Source organism: Pistacia vera, unplaced genomic scaffold, assembly GCF_008641045.1.
Source record: "Pistacia vera cultivar Batoury unplaced genomic scaffold, PisVer_v2 Contig73, whole genome shotgun sequence".
In the NCBI taxonomy this organism is placed as follows: domain Eukaryota; kingdom Viridiplantae; phylum Streptophyta; class Magnoliopsida; order Sapindales; family Anacardiaceae; genus Pistacia; species Pistacia vera.
The window spans coordinates 308,032-324,747 of record NW_022196590.1 but is presented as its reverse complement, the minus strand read 5'-3'; the positions used below and the strand labels follow the sequence as shown (position 1 = coordinate 324,747).

General features: G+C 36.4%; 1 protein-coding gene across 1 annotated transcript; it reads left to right on the top strand.

The window, feature by feature from the left end:
* Positions 1-3,073: 3,073 nt before the first annotated feature.
* LOC116115035 lies at positions 3,074-4,141 on the top strand. Its single transcript, XM_031401176.1, has 3 exons — positions 3,074-3,391; positions 3,437-3,770; positions 3,987-4,141. The coding sequence occupies exons 1-3, from the start codon at positions 3,074-3,076 to the stop codon at positions 4,139-4,141; spliced, it is 807 nt and encodes a 268-aa protein (XP_031257036.1).
* Positions 4,142-16,716: the final 12,575 nt, after the last annotated feature.

Sequence of the window (16,716 nt, the reverse complement as noted above, 5' to 3'; positions counted from 1 at the left end):
TCTTTGCTGCAAAGAGGTCGAGTTGTTCGATAGAGACTTTTAAATGTTTTATCAAAAGGTCATGAGTTCGAGTCTCTACTAACGAGAATAGCCATAGAGTTCTTATCTGGCCGATAGTTTCAAGGTCTCAAAGGATTAGTTGACATGCACCTAGTTGGTCCGGACAAACCCGATCATAAAAAAGAAAAAAAAAGAAGTTTAACTTTAAAGTAATGGAAATTAAGTTATCCCATGTTGACAAACTTTCATCAATTTGCTAATTCAAATTGTCTATTATTATAAGAAGCAAACAAGGCAATGAAAGAGACCCTAGCTGTGTTTCCCACAATGAAAGAGCCCTAACTGGTAATAAGTGATCCGGCACTCCTGATCATACAAAAAAAGAATGTTTAACATGTTAAAGTAATGGTAATAAGTTATCCCACGTTGACAAACTTTCATCAATTTGCTAATCAAATGTCTCTTATTATAAGAAGCAAACAAGGCATAGAAAGAGACCCTAACTGGGTTTCCACAACGAAAGAGACCCAACTGGCAATTATGTTGGTCTGGAAACCCGATCATTACAAAAATAGGAATGTTACATGTTAAAGTAATGGTAATTAAGTTATCTGACATTGACAACATTCATCAATTTGCTAATTCAAATTGTCTATTATTATCAGAAGCAAACAAGGCAACGAAAGAGACCTTAGCTGTGTCTCCCATGATACTTCACTTTCAGGTCTTTCTTAACTTTGACAACGTGAAACATATTACTCTTTCATTGTAAAGGTACATACTTGTAATGCCATGTGAAACATACTAGTTATTGCCTGCTGCAGTTAGTATCTCAATTTTTCTCTAAAACCCACCAAATGTATGGCACAATCACACAGAAACCTATGATCAATCCAGCAGGTTGTTTGTATGTCCATTCCTTGTTTCATGTTTGCATCCCTGTGTCAAATATATAGGGCTGCACGTGGTTCATCATCTTTTTTCTAAGGGAATCTTATTAACACGTGATTAACATCTTTACTTCATATTTAACCAGAGATCGAGCAAGAACATTCGATAAATAAAGAAATAAAAGGACTCTCAACTAAGCACCAACATAAACAATCGAACCTTTGGCAAAAGAGACTCAAACTCTGGGGATCCACACGAGAACCTGATTGAATTCTTTAAATTAGCCTTCAATTTCAACAGTTGGTGAGAAATTATCAATGTTTCATATTAGTCCTGATCTGCACTAAGTCACTTGCATAAGTACATCCGACAGAAATGCAGGCGTCATACATGTTTGATTCAATCAGTTGGACATATTCATTTGGTGCTACTTTCATATCTAAACCAGAGAAGCACAAAAATTGAAACAAAAAAAAAAAAAAAAAAAAAAAAAAAAAGGACTTGCAGCTAAGTACCAACCTGAATTTGGAGAGAGATTCCATTAACTCCAACATCCTACAACAACCTAGCATAAGTAAACATCCAACAGAAATGCCGGCATCGTCATGTTTGATTAACCAGTTGGACCTATTCATTGGTGCTACTTTCATATTTAAACCAGAGAAGCACAAAATTGACAAAAAAAAAAAAAAAAAAAGGACTTGCAGCTATATCAACTATCGAAACTTTGGAGAGGAGATTCCATTAACTCCCAACATCAATGCAACAACCTAATAAAAGTCTTTAATCTTCATCTTCAAAAGATGATCATGTTACAAAATTTATCCTTAGCATGTACCAGAAGTTAGCTAATATTAAGTAAACATCCAACTGCAATGTGCATGATATAAAGATTAACCAATTGATTTGGCCGAATGAGGAAAAAAGTCAAAGAATGCATAGAAATCTAAGATAAAATTCAGGTCCAGAAAATTCATAGGCAACGGTGTTAATATAACTCCCTGATTGTTCTGTTTCAGACAAGTAGTAAAAGGCAATGCTAAAGCCTGAGTAATCTGAAAAACTAATTTTACACATTAACCAGAATGTTCGCCTTTCTGGGAGGAAGCACAATGTTTTTGTTCCAGGGAAGGCATCTCGAGAGATGTCTACAAGGGCCCTGAAATTAGAATGTTCGTGCATCGACAGTTCTGACAGAACTTTGCTGTTTACTTGACTGTTCTCCTTCATCAAACCATACATAAAGTTACCCATAGTTAACCTAGTTAACAAATTGATACAGGACAAATGAGAAATTGATGAAAATTAGTAGCCCTCCGGTAGCATCTGTAAGTGTTAGCCTACTTCAAAAGGGATAAAGGTAATGAGATGTGGGTTAGTCTACTTCAAAAGGGATAAAGGTAATGAGATGTGGGTTACCATAATCAGCATTTCAACTATCATCTAATGACAGAACTTTGTATAATTTGCTTGTTTTCACACAGGGAAGGGAACATTAGTCGATGTATTGTACAAATTTTTTACCCTCATCAGTTTTTATTTTTTTATTATTATTTTTTTTTATTGATGTTTTTGTGGATTTCTAGTCCACTGATGTACTCAATCTCTTCTTTAACTGATCAAGTCATGATATTTTGCTGGAAATGCAATGTTCAAGGGCTGGTAGTTTGAAGATGTTTTTTTTGGTGCCAAGGAAGAGCAGTGTGCTGTGTTGGAAGAAGTGGTTTAGGGGTAGCTGATTGATATTTTTTGTTGTGATGTAATTAGCTAGATGCAGCCAAAAATATGGCTTTATATCCCTTAATTGTAATGCATTTGTTCACATTGTGTGGCTTAGTTTTGATCATGCAAAAAGGTCCTTGATATAGTGGCTGTAATAGTGGACTGCAAGTATTATATTGTGTATAAGTTGTGCTTAATGGTTCAATGAATGTAGCTTGTTCTCTCCGGATTTTTCTTTCTTTGTATAATCTGGCATTTAAACCAACAAAATGGTATCAGAGCCATCTCACCAGACCTCTAGATAAAATCACAAAACTGATCTTGAACCTTCGTCACCCTCCAGCTTTCTTAAAGAACAACTTTGTCCCAAGTCACATAACCTGCATCTATGGCATCTCAGTCAGCCTCCCTTTCACCTCCTTTCGTCAATGGTGAGCAATACCATATTTAGGTTGTAAGGATGAAGGCCTATCTAAGAGGGCAGACACTCTGGCAATACGTTGAAGAAGAGAAACCGCCTCTTCAACTAGGTCCAAATCCCACTTTGAATCAAATGAGGTTGTATGAAAAAGAAATGTCAAAGGCTCCAAGGGCTTTATCTCACATTCATTCGGCTGTTACAGACCTTGTGCTTACAATGATAATGGCATGTGAAATAGCAAAAGAAGCATGGGATAAGCTAAGAGAGGATTTTATAGGAAGTGATACAATCAGAAATATACAAGTGATGAACTTGAGGAAGGAATTTGAGATGGTGAGAATGCAGGAAGTTGAGAAAGTAAAAGAATATGTGGATAGACTGATGTGTGGTTAATAAGGTCAGGTTCTTGGAGTGGAAATGAGTGACAAGATGATTGTTGAGAAGGTGCTAGTGAGCTTGCTCGAGAGGTTTGAATCAAAGATTTCCTCTCTAGAGGATTCCAAGGACCTGTCACAAATCACTCTTACTGAGTTGGTCCATGCATTGCAAGCTCAAGAACAAAGAAGATTAATGAGGCAAGAGGATGCTAATGAAGGTATTATGATGGAAGCTCAAAGAGGAAAGATTATGCAGAGGAATAATAGAAGGTATGCTAGAGATAAGAAAGGGAAAGAAAAAACCAGTGGTCAGTGGGGAAAATCAAGTGGAACAAGGGGCTATCCACCATGTCCCCACTGTAAGAAAAAGAGTCACTCAGAGAACAAGTGTTAGCTTGGGCCTGGAATCCAATATAGGGCCTGCAAAGAATTTGGCCACATTGAGAAGGTGTGCAAGAACAAAGAATTTGGCCACATTGAGAACGTGTGCAAGAACAAAGGAACTCATCCACCACAATAAGCTCAAGCTGTAAAAGATCAACAGCAAGGCCATGAGTCTGAACAATTGTTTGCAGCTTCCTGTTACACAGCTCAGGCCAGCAATGAAGTGTGGTTGATAGATAATGGGGACATCAACCACATGGCAGCAGATTTGCAGAATTTCATCAGGCTGGACAAGTCTTACTACTCTAGAGTCAAAATTGGGAATGGAGACTATGTAGAGGCCTAGAGAATTGGTGATATTGCTGTCCTAACACAATTAGGTACCAAAGTTATATATATTTCAAATGTTTGTTATGTACCCAAAATCACTCAAAACTTATTAAGTGTAGTACAAATGCTAGAAAAGGATTATTCCCTACACTTTCAAAACCAATCATGTGTTATATTAGATAGTAAGGGAAATGAGCTGATGAGTGTCAGGATGTTGGGAAAGAGCTTCCCGGTTTAGTGGAAAAAATCAGAAAATTGTACACTAACCAGGAAGTCTGAAGAATCTGAGCTTTGGCATAAAACAGTTGGCCATTTCCATTACATAGGTCTTAAAGAACTTAGAAGTAAAGACATGGTCCTATACTTACCTAAAATTGAAGAGAAGAAAAACCTTTGCACCGCCTGCCAGCTTGGCAAACTCAGCAGGCCATCTTTTCCATCAGATCAAGCCTGGAGAGCTAGTGATAAACTGTAGCTGATCCGATGTGTGTGGTCCCATGAAGACTGAATCTCTGAATGGAAGTAGATTCTTTATGTTGTTTATTGATGATTTCTCTCGGATGGCCTGGGTGTATTTCTTGAAGCAGAAAAGTGAAGTAGTTGATGTATTTAGAAAATTCAAGCTCCTATGGAGTATCAAGCTGGGACAATGATCAAAGCCATAAGAAGTGACAATGAGATATAATATACATCAAGTGAGTTTAGCTCAATTTGCCAAGAGGCTGGAATTTTGCATCAGTTTACTACTCCTTATACCCCACAACAGAATGGGGTTAGTGAAAGGAGAAACAGAACCATCATGGAGATGGCAAGATGTATGATGGCAGAGAAGAAGCTTCCCAAGATGTTTTGGGCTAAAGCTGTCAATATGGGAGTTTATCTCCTAAACAGACTACCAACTAAAGTAGTCAAGAACAAAACTCCAGTTAAAGCCTGGAGTGGAATAAAACCAACAGTGGGCAACCTGAGAATATTTGGGAGTATTTGCTATGTCATGGTTCCAGCAAACAAGATAACCAAGTTGGATGACAAAGTTGAGGTATGTATCTTTATAGGATACAACAACCAGTCAAAAGGTTAAAGAGTTTACATTCCTGAGTCCAAGAAAATTGTGATTGCAAGGGATGTAAATGTGGATGAAACATCAGTATGGAACTGGGAAGAGAAGAGAATAGATGAAGGAACCAGTCCACGGCAGGAAGAGCCAACAGGGGAACTAATTAATGAGGCAGATTCTGATGAAGAGGAAGAACCTTCAGTGAGAGGAACTAGATCCTTAGCTGAAGTGTATGAAAGGTGCTATTTGGCTATGTTTGAACCTCGAAATTACAATGAAGCTGCAAGGTCAGAAGTGTGGAAGGTTGCAATGCAAAATAAGCTTTCAATGATAGAAAAGAATAACACCTAGAAACTTGTTGATAGACTAGGAAATAGAAAAATGATCCACGTGAAGTGGATTTTCAAGATGAAAGTCAACCTTAATGGATCAGTCCACAAACAGAAGGCAAGACTTGTGGTTAAAGGATTTGCACAATAGCAAGGGGTATATTTTTCAGACACTTTTGCACCTGTAGCCAGGCATGACACCATCAAGTTGTTACTTGCACTTGCAACTCAGTTTGACTGGAAAATTTTCCAGTTTAATGTTAAATCATCATTCTTGAATGGCTGGATTACTAAGGAGATCTACGTGGAACAGCCGAAAGGCTATAAGGTTAGAGGTAAAGAGGACCAGCTGTATCTACTGAAGAAGGCCTTTTATGGCCTAAAACAGGCTCTTAGAACTTGGTATAGCCAGATAAATGACCACCTATGCAACTTAGGATACACTAGGAGTCTTACTGAATATACACTCTATGTTAGGAAGACTAAAAGTGGCTTGATTGTGGTCTCATTGTATGTTGACGACTTGCTGATTACAGGAAGCAACTCTGAAGAATTGAATAAGTTCAAAGCAGCCATGCAAACTAAATTTGAAATTATTGACTTAGGATTGATGACTTACTTTCTTGGTATGGAAACAAGTCAATCTAGAGATGGTATTTTTGTATGCCAACCGAGGTATGCAAGTGAGATCCTCAAGAAGTTTGGCATGGAAGGTTGTAAACCTGTGGATATTCCATTAGTTCCCAACCTAAAGCTGAGCAAAGAGGATGGTGCAGAAAGAGTGGATGAAGGTTAGTATAAAAGCCTGGTTGGTTGCCTGTTGTACCTTACAACCACTAGACCTAATCTCATGTTTAATGCAAGCTACCTTTCCAGGTTCATGAGTAATCCAAGTGACCTGCATTTTAGAGCAGCCAAGAGAGTTTTGAGGCATGTGAAAGAGAGTACCATGCTTGGTATTTGGTTCAAGAAATCAGAAAACTTGGAGCTATTGGGTTACACTGACAATAATTGGGGTGGATCCCTTGATGACTTGAATAGCACCTCTGGTTATGTGTTTTACATAAACTCGTGTGCAGTTTGTTGGTTACCAAAGAAGCAAGAGATTGTGGCTCAGTCCACAGCAGAAGCAGAGTACATCTCTGCTGCTGCAGCCGTGAACCAAGCTGTATGGCTAAGGAAAATCTTGGATGATTTGAAGCAAACTCAAGAAAGTCCAACACTGATTTTGTGTGACAATCAGTCTGCTGTAGCCATGGCCAAAAATCATGTACTCCATGGCAGAACCAAGTACATTAAGATTAAGTGCCATGCCATGAGGAAAGCTGAACAATGTAGGGAAGTCAATTTGGTGCATTGCAAAGGAGAAAATCAGATTGCTGACATTATGACAAAAGCCTTGTCCAAAGTCAAGCTTGAAGACTTAAAGCTAAAACTTGGTGTTTCCAGCAAAAATATCAAAGAGGAGTGATGAAGTCATGATATTTTGCTCGAAATGCAATGTTCAAGGGCTTGTAGTTTGAGGATTTTTTTTGGCACCAAGGAAGAGCAGTGTGCTACGCTGGAAGAAGTGGTTTAGGGGCAGCTGGTTGATATTTTTTGTTGTGATGTAATTAGGTAGATGTAGTCGGAAATATGGCTTTATGTCCCTTAATCGTAATGCATTTGTTCACATTGTGTGGCTTAGTTTTAATCATGCAAAAAGATCCCTGATATAGTGGTTGTAACAGTAGACTACAAGTATTATATTATGTATAAGTTGTGCTTAATGGTTCAATGAATGTATCTTGTTCTTTCCGGATTTTTCTTTCTTTGTATAATTTGGCATTCAAACCAACATTAACACATGGTTTTATCGTTTCTTATAAGAAAACTAACATTAGAGGTGGAGTAACACTAAACTCCTATAGTAAATAAATAGAATTTCCGCTAACACTATTTCACTGTATTTACTCCAAGGCTCCACCTAGTTAGCTTTCACCTTGTTACAACAAATATACGTTGTTGATATATAAAGCACATAACATATAACGCAGCAGGTACTATGAACTCCCTAGATTTATGATCTTTCCCCAACAAAACAACAGTCAAATACCTCATTTTTTTACTTTGTATTATCCAACATAACACATATCCCATGCAACTATCAGCGGAAACAACTTCTGTACACAATGCTTTCACACCCAGAACATAAAAATGTTAAAAATAAACTTCAATCTGCAGAACAATCCAAATTGTGGTTTAGTTTTCTTGAAAGTTCTTCAAGATTTTGGTCGAGTAAGACAATATAATTATAATTTTTTTCAATATGTTCGCAAATTTCCAATATTTAAGATTTTTAGTTACTATCTTTTCCTTTTCATTTTTTATTTTCAGAAAAATAATCAAACCAGGGAGAATATTTCTCTTTTTCTTCAAGTGAGGAGATGATTGTGTATAAGTGTTCTGTAAGTCAGTCAAAACTAACAACTTTAGTAGACTTTTCCACCTTTGATAGTCAAGAATTCAGTATATGAGTTTAAAATTGTCCTTAACTTCTGCAAGCAAAACACTAGTTTTTGTTGATCAAGATGATATTATGCTGGAAACTCATGAAGTTGGTCACATTTTTGTAATACTGAAGCTGCATATTCTGGCAGCAAAAACTGGAGTTTTGTTGCTGTTAGTTTCTATTGTAATGCATCAGCATTTTTTTAATTATTATAATGTACACCTTAGGTGAATTAAGCTAAAAATGTGCTGTTGATTAGGTGTTGATGTAATGTGATGTGTTTGTAGTAGTTAGTAAAGTATGGCTGTTTAATTTTGATTGTAAGCCTACTGCAGAGTAGGTGTAACAGCATTACAAACCATGTATTTTATTCTGCATTTTTTTCAATGTAACATTAAAATTCCTGTATGCAATATTTTGAGTGTGTGTGCCAACATAACAGTAGGGTTTTCCTTAGAATTCTCCAGCTCTAAAACCATCATTTGGTATCAAAGCCATCGTGAGCTTCCAGACCAAAAACCTTAACTCTACAAACACAACTCAAGTCCCTTAAGATCTCCTCCACGGCAACAAATTCAGCATCTCTTTCTCCACCTATCTTTAATGGTGAGCAGTACCATGTTTGGGCTGTCAAAATGAAGACCTACTTGAGAGGCCATTCCTTATGGCAATATGTGGAGGAAGAGAGACAAATCCCTCAACTTGGAGCAAACCCAACATTGAATCAAATTAGGATACATGAAGAAGAGGTTGCAAAGGCTCCAAGAGCAGTCTCCTGCATCCATTCTACAGTAACCGACCAAGTCTTCTCCAGGATAATGGCATGTAATACTCCTACAGAAGCTTGGGACAAGCTCAAGGAGGAGTTTGGGGGAAGTAACTAAACCAGAAACATGCAGATCTTAAACTTGAGGAGAGAGTTTGAAGTGCTCAAAATGCAAGAAACTAAAAATGTCAATGAGTATGTGGATAGATTAATGAATGTTGTAAACAAGATTAAGCTACTTGGTGAAAAGTTGACTGATCAGAGGATTGTGGAGAAGGTTTTGGTCAATTGACCCGAAAGATTTGAAGCAAAAATCTCCTCACTTGAAGACTCGAAAGACCTATCCTAGATCAGCCTAGTTTAACTTGTGCATTCCCTTCAAGCACAAGAATAGAGGAATTTGTTGAGGCAGGAAGATTTGGGTGAAGGAGCTATGTTTGCAAGCCAAAAAAAAAGGGGATTTCAAGGTGAAAGCAGGAGGTATGTTGGAGAGAAGAAGGGAAAAGAAAAGTTGAGTAATCATGGAGGAAAGAATGCGGGTGCTGCAAGAACTTTTGCTCTTTGTCCTCATTGCAGGAAAAAGAACCACTCTGAAAACAGATGCTGGTTCAGGCCTAGCATACAGTGCAAGTCTTGTAAACAATTTGGGCACATTGAAAGAGTGTGTAAGAACAAAGGGAATTAGCAGGAACAGTAAGCTCAAGTTGTGGAAAGTTCCCAGCACTCCTAGTAGATAAAAGAGAGTAGAGCAGCTGTTTGTGGTCTCTAAATGCATGGTTGCAAGCAACCCTGACGTGTGGTTGATTGACAGTGGCTGCACCAACCATATGACTCCAAATGCCAGCAATTTTGTGAGCCTAGATGAGGGTTATCAATCCAAGGTGAAGGTGGGAAATGGTGAGCTGCTGGAGGTGAAAGACAAATGTGATATTGTTGTTCAAACCAAAATAGGTACTAAACTCATAGCTGATGTTTTGTTTGTACCTAAAATTAGTTTGAGCCTACTTATGTAGGACAAATGTAAGAGAAAAATTACTCTCTACATTTCAAGGACCTCACTTGTGTTATTTTAGAAAGTGATGGGACTGAATTGATGAAGGTTAGGATGCAAGGAAAAAGCTTCCCTGTAGAATGGGGAAAACTTGCCTTTCAAAACCACTTAGCTAGGATAGATGATTCAGAGTTGTGGCATAAGAAATTTGGACTCTTTCATTATCATGCCTTCAAGGAACTCAAACACAAAAAACTTGTCCATAATCCACCTGAAATTGAACAAGGTGAAGGATTGTGCAAAACTTGTCAATTTGGCAAGCTTAGCAGGCCTCCATTCCTTGCAAATAAAGCCTGGAGAGCAAATGAAAGACTCCAGCTTGTGCACACTGATGTGTGTGGTCAAATGCAGCAAACTTCTCTAAGTAGAAGTAGATATTTCATCCTTTTCATAGATGATTTTTCTAGGATGATATGGGTGCATTTCTTGAACCAAAAGAGTGAGATAGCTGTTATATTCAAAAGGTTCAAGCTGTTGGTTGAAAACCAAATAGGTTTGACACTCAAAACTTTGAGAAGTGATAATGGTGGAGAGTATACATCCAATGAGTTTGAAGAAGCATGCAAAGGGGCTGGAATATGGCATCAGTTCAACAGTTCACTCCACAACAAAATGGAGTGAGTGAGAGAAAGAATAGGATAGTGCTGGAGATGGCTAGGTGCATGATGATTGAGAAAAATTTGCCAAAAATTTTCTGGGCAGAAGCTGTCAATACTGGGATCTATCTCCTTAATCGGTTACCAACCAAAGCACTTGACAACAAGACTCCCTTTGAAGCCTGGTATGGTGTCAAGCCAAATGTGGATCATTTGAAGGTATTTGGAAGTGTGTGCTATGTTTTTGTTCCAACAAACAAAAGGACCAAATTGGATGAGAAGGCTGAAGTAGGCATCATGATTGGATACAACAGCCAGTCTAAAGCCTACTAAATTTACAATCCAAGCACCAAAAGGATTGTGATCAGTAGCGATATTAAGGTTGTGACCAAGGTTGACTTTTTCATTAAGGACAAAACTGTAAAAAGGAGAAACGGTGTCGTTTCTCTCTTTACTTTCCCTTTTTGCTTTACTTTCCCTTTTGCTTTCTTCTTCCTCTCTTTCATTTAATCACTTCTTTATATAAAAGTGAGTTGAGCTTGTTTGTAACAGTTTAGCTAATCAAGAAATACAGAGCATTCTTCTTCTCAAATTCTTCATTTTCTTTCTAATTTTACATTCTCTTTGAGTTTCACATGGTATCAGAGNTAGGTTTTACGTGAAAGATAATGGGAAACAACCTGTTTTTCAAGGCCAGTGGGTTGATTTTGTGAAGAGGAAGCAGCTTCGAGTTGGCGATGAAGTGATGTTCTACATGGTCATTGATGCCAATGGTAAACTCACCTACAAGATGAAACCTTTCCGTAATTTTATGGGGTACTGAGATTTGTTGCATGTCCCAGTGTTAAAATGGTTTCCTTTTTATCTGGTGACAAGTCTGTTCTACATTTTCATTGGTGCAGTTCTGTTTGTTTAGTTTTAATTACGTTGTCCAGCTCTTTGCGCCAGTGTCTGTTATTAAAATATCTGACTTCCGTAATGGAAAACTCACCTATAAGATGAGACCTTTCTGTAATTTTATGGGGTACTGAGCTTTGTTGCGTTTCTTAGTATTAATATAGTTTCCTTTTTATTTGGCGATGCAGTTCTGTTTGTTTAGTTTTAACGTTGTCCAGCTCTTTGCTCCATTGTCAATATTGAAATTCTCTCTCAATTTATTTGTTATTATGCAATAAAGATACATAGTTTGGGACTGGATGAAGAGGAGTTTATTACCTGTGAGACTCAGACCGATGAAGAAAGAATTTGTTCAGAAGCAGCTGGTTTTCAGAAGCAAAATAAGTAAGATATGGCTGGCTCCACCGCACAGTATCTTTAAGAATTTTTAAATGCACTAACATGGTAATGAATTTAATAAACGAGAGGCTTAATCAAGCTAGGTAATAATTTGCATTTTTAATCTCTAAAAGTGGCTAGGCTTTTGTTTGCCGCATATACTGATATTGATCATGTAACATTACAGGATTATTAAGGTACCGGTGGGATAATATTACCCCCTTCCTGCTCTTGGATTATATGGTCGAGTCGATCCTTGAACTAAATACGATCAAAGGGGGTAACATTACATGACCCTCTCCCCCAAATACTGTAGCAGTACCCTTTAATATCATTTTTATTATATATATAATAAAAATAAAAATTAATTTTTGTATTTAAAACTCTAAGAATGCGTCGACCCTTTAATATCATTTTCTGAAAAACAATCTCTGAAAAATATCGACCCTGTAATTTTTGTATTATTTGNTAGATTATAGATCAATGGTTTCGTGTTTCGCAATCCCAACAGTATGTGAATTGAATCTAGAATAGAAGTCTGATAAAATCTAGATGAATTGAACCAAATTATTGGTGGTTATAGTGGAATTTTCTAATCAGTCAAGCTTGTACACTTGAGCCTGACAGTCAAACAGTACAGCTGGTCTAACTTTGGTTAAAGCAGAAGCCTAATTGAGATTGTTCACTGGGGTATGTGAATATGAAAGAAATTACTGCCTGACAGTGTTTTTGGTTATTGCCAGTGTAACTGATACTATTGAGTCCTGTGTTTTGGTGATGACAGTGGGAAGGTTACTAAAGAGCCAAGTGAATCCAGAGCAACTGGAGACCTACATGGCTCAAGAAAGAGGCAAGAGGAGAGAATTTCTGCAGAAATTCTTTGATGCATGCCCTGCTTCTGAGGTACAATACTGGAAAGAATATTATGCTGATGCATACTAACATAAAATAAACTCTTATATTTGATGTTCACATGAAGAAACTTTACAATGAAACAGGTGAAGGTAGACACCATGCTTATTGAGAGTGATACCGTTGCAAATGCTATTGTCGACTGGATTCCAATTCTCAACGTAAGGAAACTAGTAGTTGTTTGTTGATCAAGATGATATTATGCTGGAAACTCAGGAAGTTGGTTACTTTTTTGTAATACTGGAGCTGCATATTCTGGCGGCAAAAATCTGGTGTTCTGTTGCTGTTAGTTTCTACTGTAATGCACCAGCATTTCTTTGTTTTTTATAATGTTTATCTTAGGTGAATTCAGCCAGAAATCTGCTGTTGATTAGGTGCAGATGTAATGTGATGTGTTTGTAGTTGTTAGTAAAGTATGGCTGTTTAAATTTTGATTTTAAGTCTGCTTCATAGTAGGTGTAACTGCAGTGCAAACCATGTTTATATTCAGCATTTCTGTTCAATGAAAGTTAATTCCCGTGTGAAACATTCTTGAGTATGTGTGTGACCCAACATAACAACTACATTTCCTTAGAATTCTCCAGCTTCAAAACCTTCAGGAACCTCGAAATCTAGTCTAAGGTATCATCTTTACTCTGAGAAAGTCTTCAAAATAAACATATGAATGATGTGACACACCTATTTAAAGTTAGATTCAACATTCAAAGGATACTATCTTGTGATTCATTTTCTTCTTACTTATCCAATTCTTTTTTGATGGGGACTGATAGGAAATTGAAGTCCAGAAAAGGGAATGGAATAGCTGATCAGATACTGCAGAGTGCACCAGAGGGTTGTGAGATTAAGTAATTAAGATAGTATGTGAAGGAAAGGAAGTTATGTCAATAAAAGAGAGAGAGAGAAAAGATAAAAGAGGGAAAATAAAAACAGGAGTCAAGGAAGGCGGGTCTACTTATGATTACTGTTGATTCCCACCTAGAAAAAAATGAAGCTTCAGTCAGATTTCAATAAAAGACAGACAGCTCAAAGTCTAGTTTTTGTTTTTATTGTTTGCTGTGTTTCCACCTCAATGTTAAATGAAAGCAAAAACAGAAGCTTCAGCCTTCATTCATTTCATTGATTGTTTTTTACTGATTTACCACCAACTGAAAGTGCTTAATAGTTAAATAAAAAATCAATCTTTATATACTTTCCTTTCTGGTTTCTTCCAATCTTTAATGTCTACAAGTATTTATATAAAATAGTAAGATCAAACCGCGCGGACAAGATTTGTGAAAAAATAAACACGAATGTCATTAAATTTCTTAATCAACTTTTCACCATGAGATCGATATCAAACACATCAGATTACGGAGTTCACCAATTGTAAAAACCTTCACTTTTTCTTATTTTCTTCTTCTAATTCATTGCTTTCGTACCATTATGGCTAATCTTTGAGAATTGATTACCTGCAACTAATTCTGAATTTATTTGGGCTTAAATTGACAAAACTTAAATAAAAATGTCAATTTAGAGTTGCAACAACTATAAGGATAAAGTGGTGATTATGAAAATTTTAAAGTTTAAAAAATCCAATGGTAATTTCATTCATTTAAAAATTATTTTTAATAAAAGATTGAAAAGACAAATTGATCATTTATGTTCTCATATATATCAATTATTTATATTTAAAGAGTCGGTATAACATTCACCGTGTGGTCCATAAATAGCAACATTAAATTGATATTTATAACAGTGGGGTTAACTATATCCAGAGGTCGTTCTACGCCAAGATATTTAAAGATGTTTTGGTATTTGACTAAAGTATTAATAGAAGGCATAACTTACAAGTTACAAGGTATGGCAAGATAGTCAAGGCATAACATTCACCGTGTGGTCCATAAAGAGCAACATTGTCGCGTCTTATGCAAAGAAAGTGCAGGTCACTGAAGTCAAGTGAACAAAAGGGGGCACTGAATGTTTTTTTTTTTTTTTTGTCTCCCTTCATTAACCACGTTTTTTTTATTTTTTGTTTTTAATTTTTGTTGTAAGTTGTAACCGTGGTGGATAAACCAGGTGACTCCTTTACTGTTTCTTGTTTTTATAAGTATTATGATGTGTTGTAGGGCACAAAGGGTGTTTGGATCAAGTTGCCTATTGAGTTAGTCAATCTTGTGGAACCTGCGGTTAAGTACTTACAGGAATATTTGGTGATTGGGTGGAAGAGGATGGTGTCTTCATCTCACGGGAATATTTGGTGATTAGGTGGAAAAGGAGGGTGTCTTAATCGCAAAGCTATGTCGACGATTGATGCAACAACAGGAGATTGATGGAGTCGTTATTCATTAATCTTATGGGGTTTACTTTCTAGTTTCTACTGGTTCCAAGAGAAAACCACGCACTCTCACCACTAATAATGATTTTCTGAAACACGATGACCGCCAGCCCTGAAATGTTGTCCAATTCCATTAATTTATAAATTTGACTTTTTTGACTTTCAATTCCAAATGAACCACGGTAATCATATCAATTTGCAATTATTTTTTAATTAAACGATATTTGGTTAATTATCATAAGTAATTAGAAGGTAAATATAATGGGTGTCCCATAAGCTCAAAGAAGGGATGTGTTCCACACACCAAATCCTTAAATTATCTCACAGTTTCAAATCACATGATACGCCAAGAATACAAAATTCCAGAATAAACACCAGTAAACAAAAATGAAAACAGCTCTTATAATCTTTTGCTGTCCGTTAACCTTTTGGCCTTCATAAATTAACCAATAATCACAATTTGATAATTTCAATAGATGATCAAGGCATTTGATATCATGGTTTGTGTTAAATATAAATGCAGTAATACTATACTAACAAATACTTTTTATTAACTTTTCTTGCATAAACGTGTTAATTCGTAATTGTTCAATTTGTAACGAGTCTTACATGCCCAATAATAGGTCATGTTTGACTAAATACGAACTAACTAATTACAAGATATTATGTTAATGTTTTGAAAAGTTTATCAACTTATGTTTATTGGTATAAATATACATAGAATACTACAGTAACATGTATGAAACACACTCCTCGATAATTTCAATAGATGATCAATGCATTTAATATTCAAAGTCAATTAGGATGAAATAAGGCAGTTATGTAAGACAGTACGATAAATCTAGCAATTTCAAGAGCTTGCTACTGTTACAGGCTAGGCCTATGATACCTGCGGGGTACGGCTCGTCCTTAAAATGTTCAAACTTTTATGTTAATCGGGCAGGATCACATCTAAAAGTGGGAAAACCAATCTAGAGACCTTAAGCAATGATAAGAGGGTATAACTGCAGCCCTTTTTGAGCACCTCGCAAATGAATACATTCATATTAGAGAAAACGATGATGAAGTAACAAAAGCAACATGTCATATAACTGTTACCATAATATGATATCTGCAGCATTTGTGAAAAAATAAATTATCCCATTTGAGTAATCAAAAAGTTATATTAAGATTCTAAACTAAAATATTCTGGCCTATTTCAGGTGAAAATGAATTACATTCGTGATCATCCTGCCTAACATTCAGTAGCTCATCCTTACAGTAAGGACATAGGCTGGTACGGGAAATATACACTCTTGTAGGGAAAAAACAGAGAAGCACCCCTGTTGCTAGTTGTTACTATGAGTATATTGGAGTTTTTCATGTATTTTGTTCTGGTTCTGTGTTACCATGTAGATCAAATTAATCTAAACAGGATTGTAGAATAATCGAGTTAATGCTTTTTCCATCATGATGCTTTTCTTGAAACCAATGACAACTCTTGGACCGTCGAGCTACATCAGCAGCACCAGTTTATTCTTTAACTTTAGGAAGCAATGAAGGTGCATGCTCCTCTTCTTTTTTAGTAGAATAATGCTACATTTACATCACTCTTTTACACCATATTCATTACATCATGATGTGGCATATGTCACAATCATACAAATTTTTAATATTATAATAGAATTTGTGTGGTTGTGACATATGCCACATCATGATATAATAAAAATGGTATAAAAAAATTATGTAAATGTAGCATTACTCTTTTCAGCATTAGCTGTCAGTTCCCATTTTTTGGTGGCTTCAAAAATATCTGGTTTC

Excerpts from the sequence above, each read along its gene's own strand:
- LOC116115035 (XM_031401176.1), top strand. The coding sequence starts at position 3,074 with ATGAAGGCCTATCTAAGAGGGCAGACACTCTGGCAATACGTTGAAGAA. Across the intron at positions 3,392-3,436 it reads GAATGCAGGAAGTTGAGAAA|GTTCTTGGAGTGGAAATGAG; the intron begins GTAAAAGAATAT and ends TAATAAGGTCAG. Across the intron at positions 3,771-3,986 it reads CTATCCACCATGTCCCCACT|CTTCCTGTTACACAGCTCAG; the intron begins GTAAGAAAAAGA and ends AATTGTTTGCAG.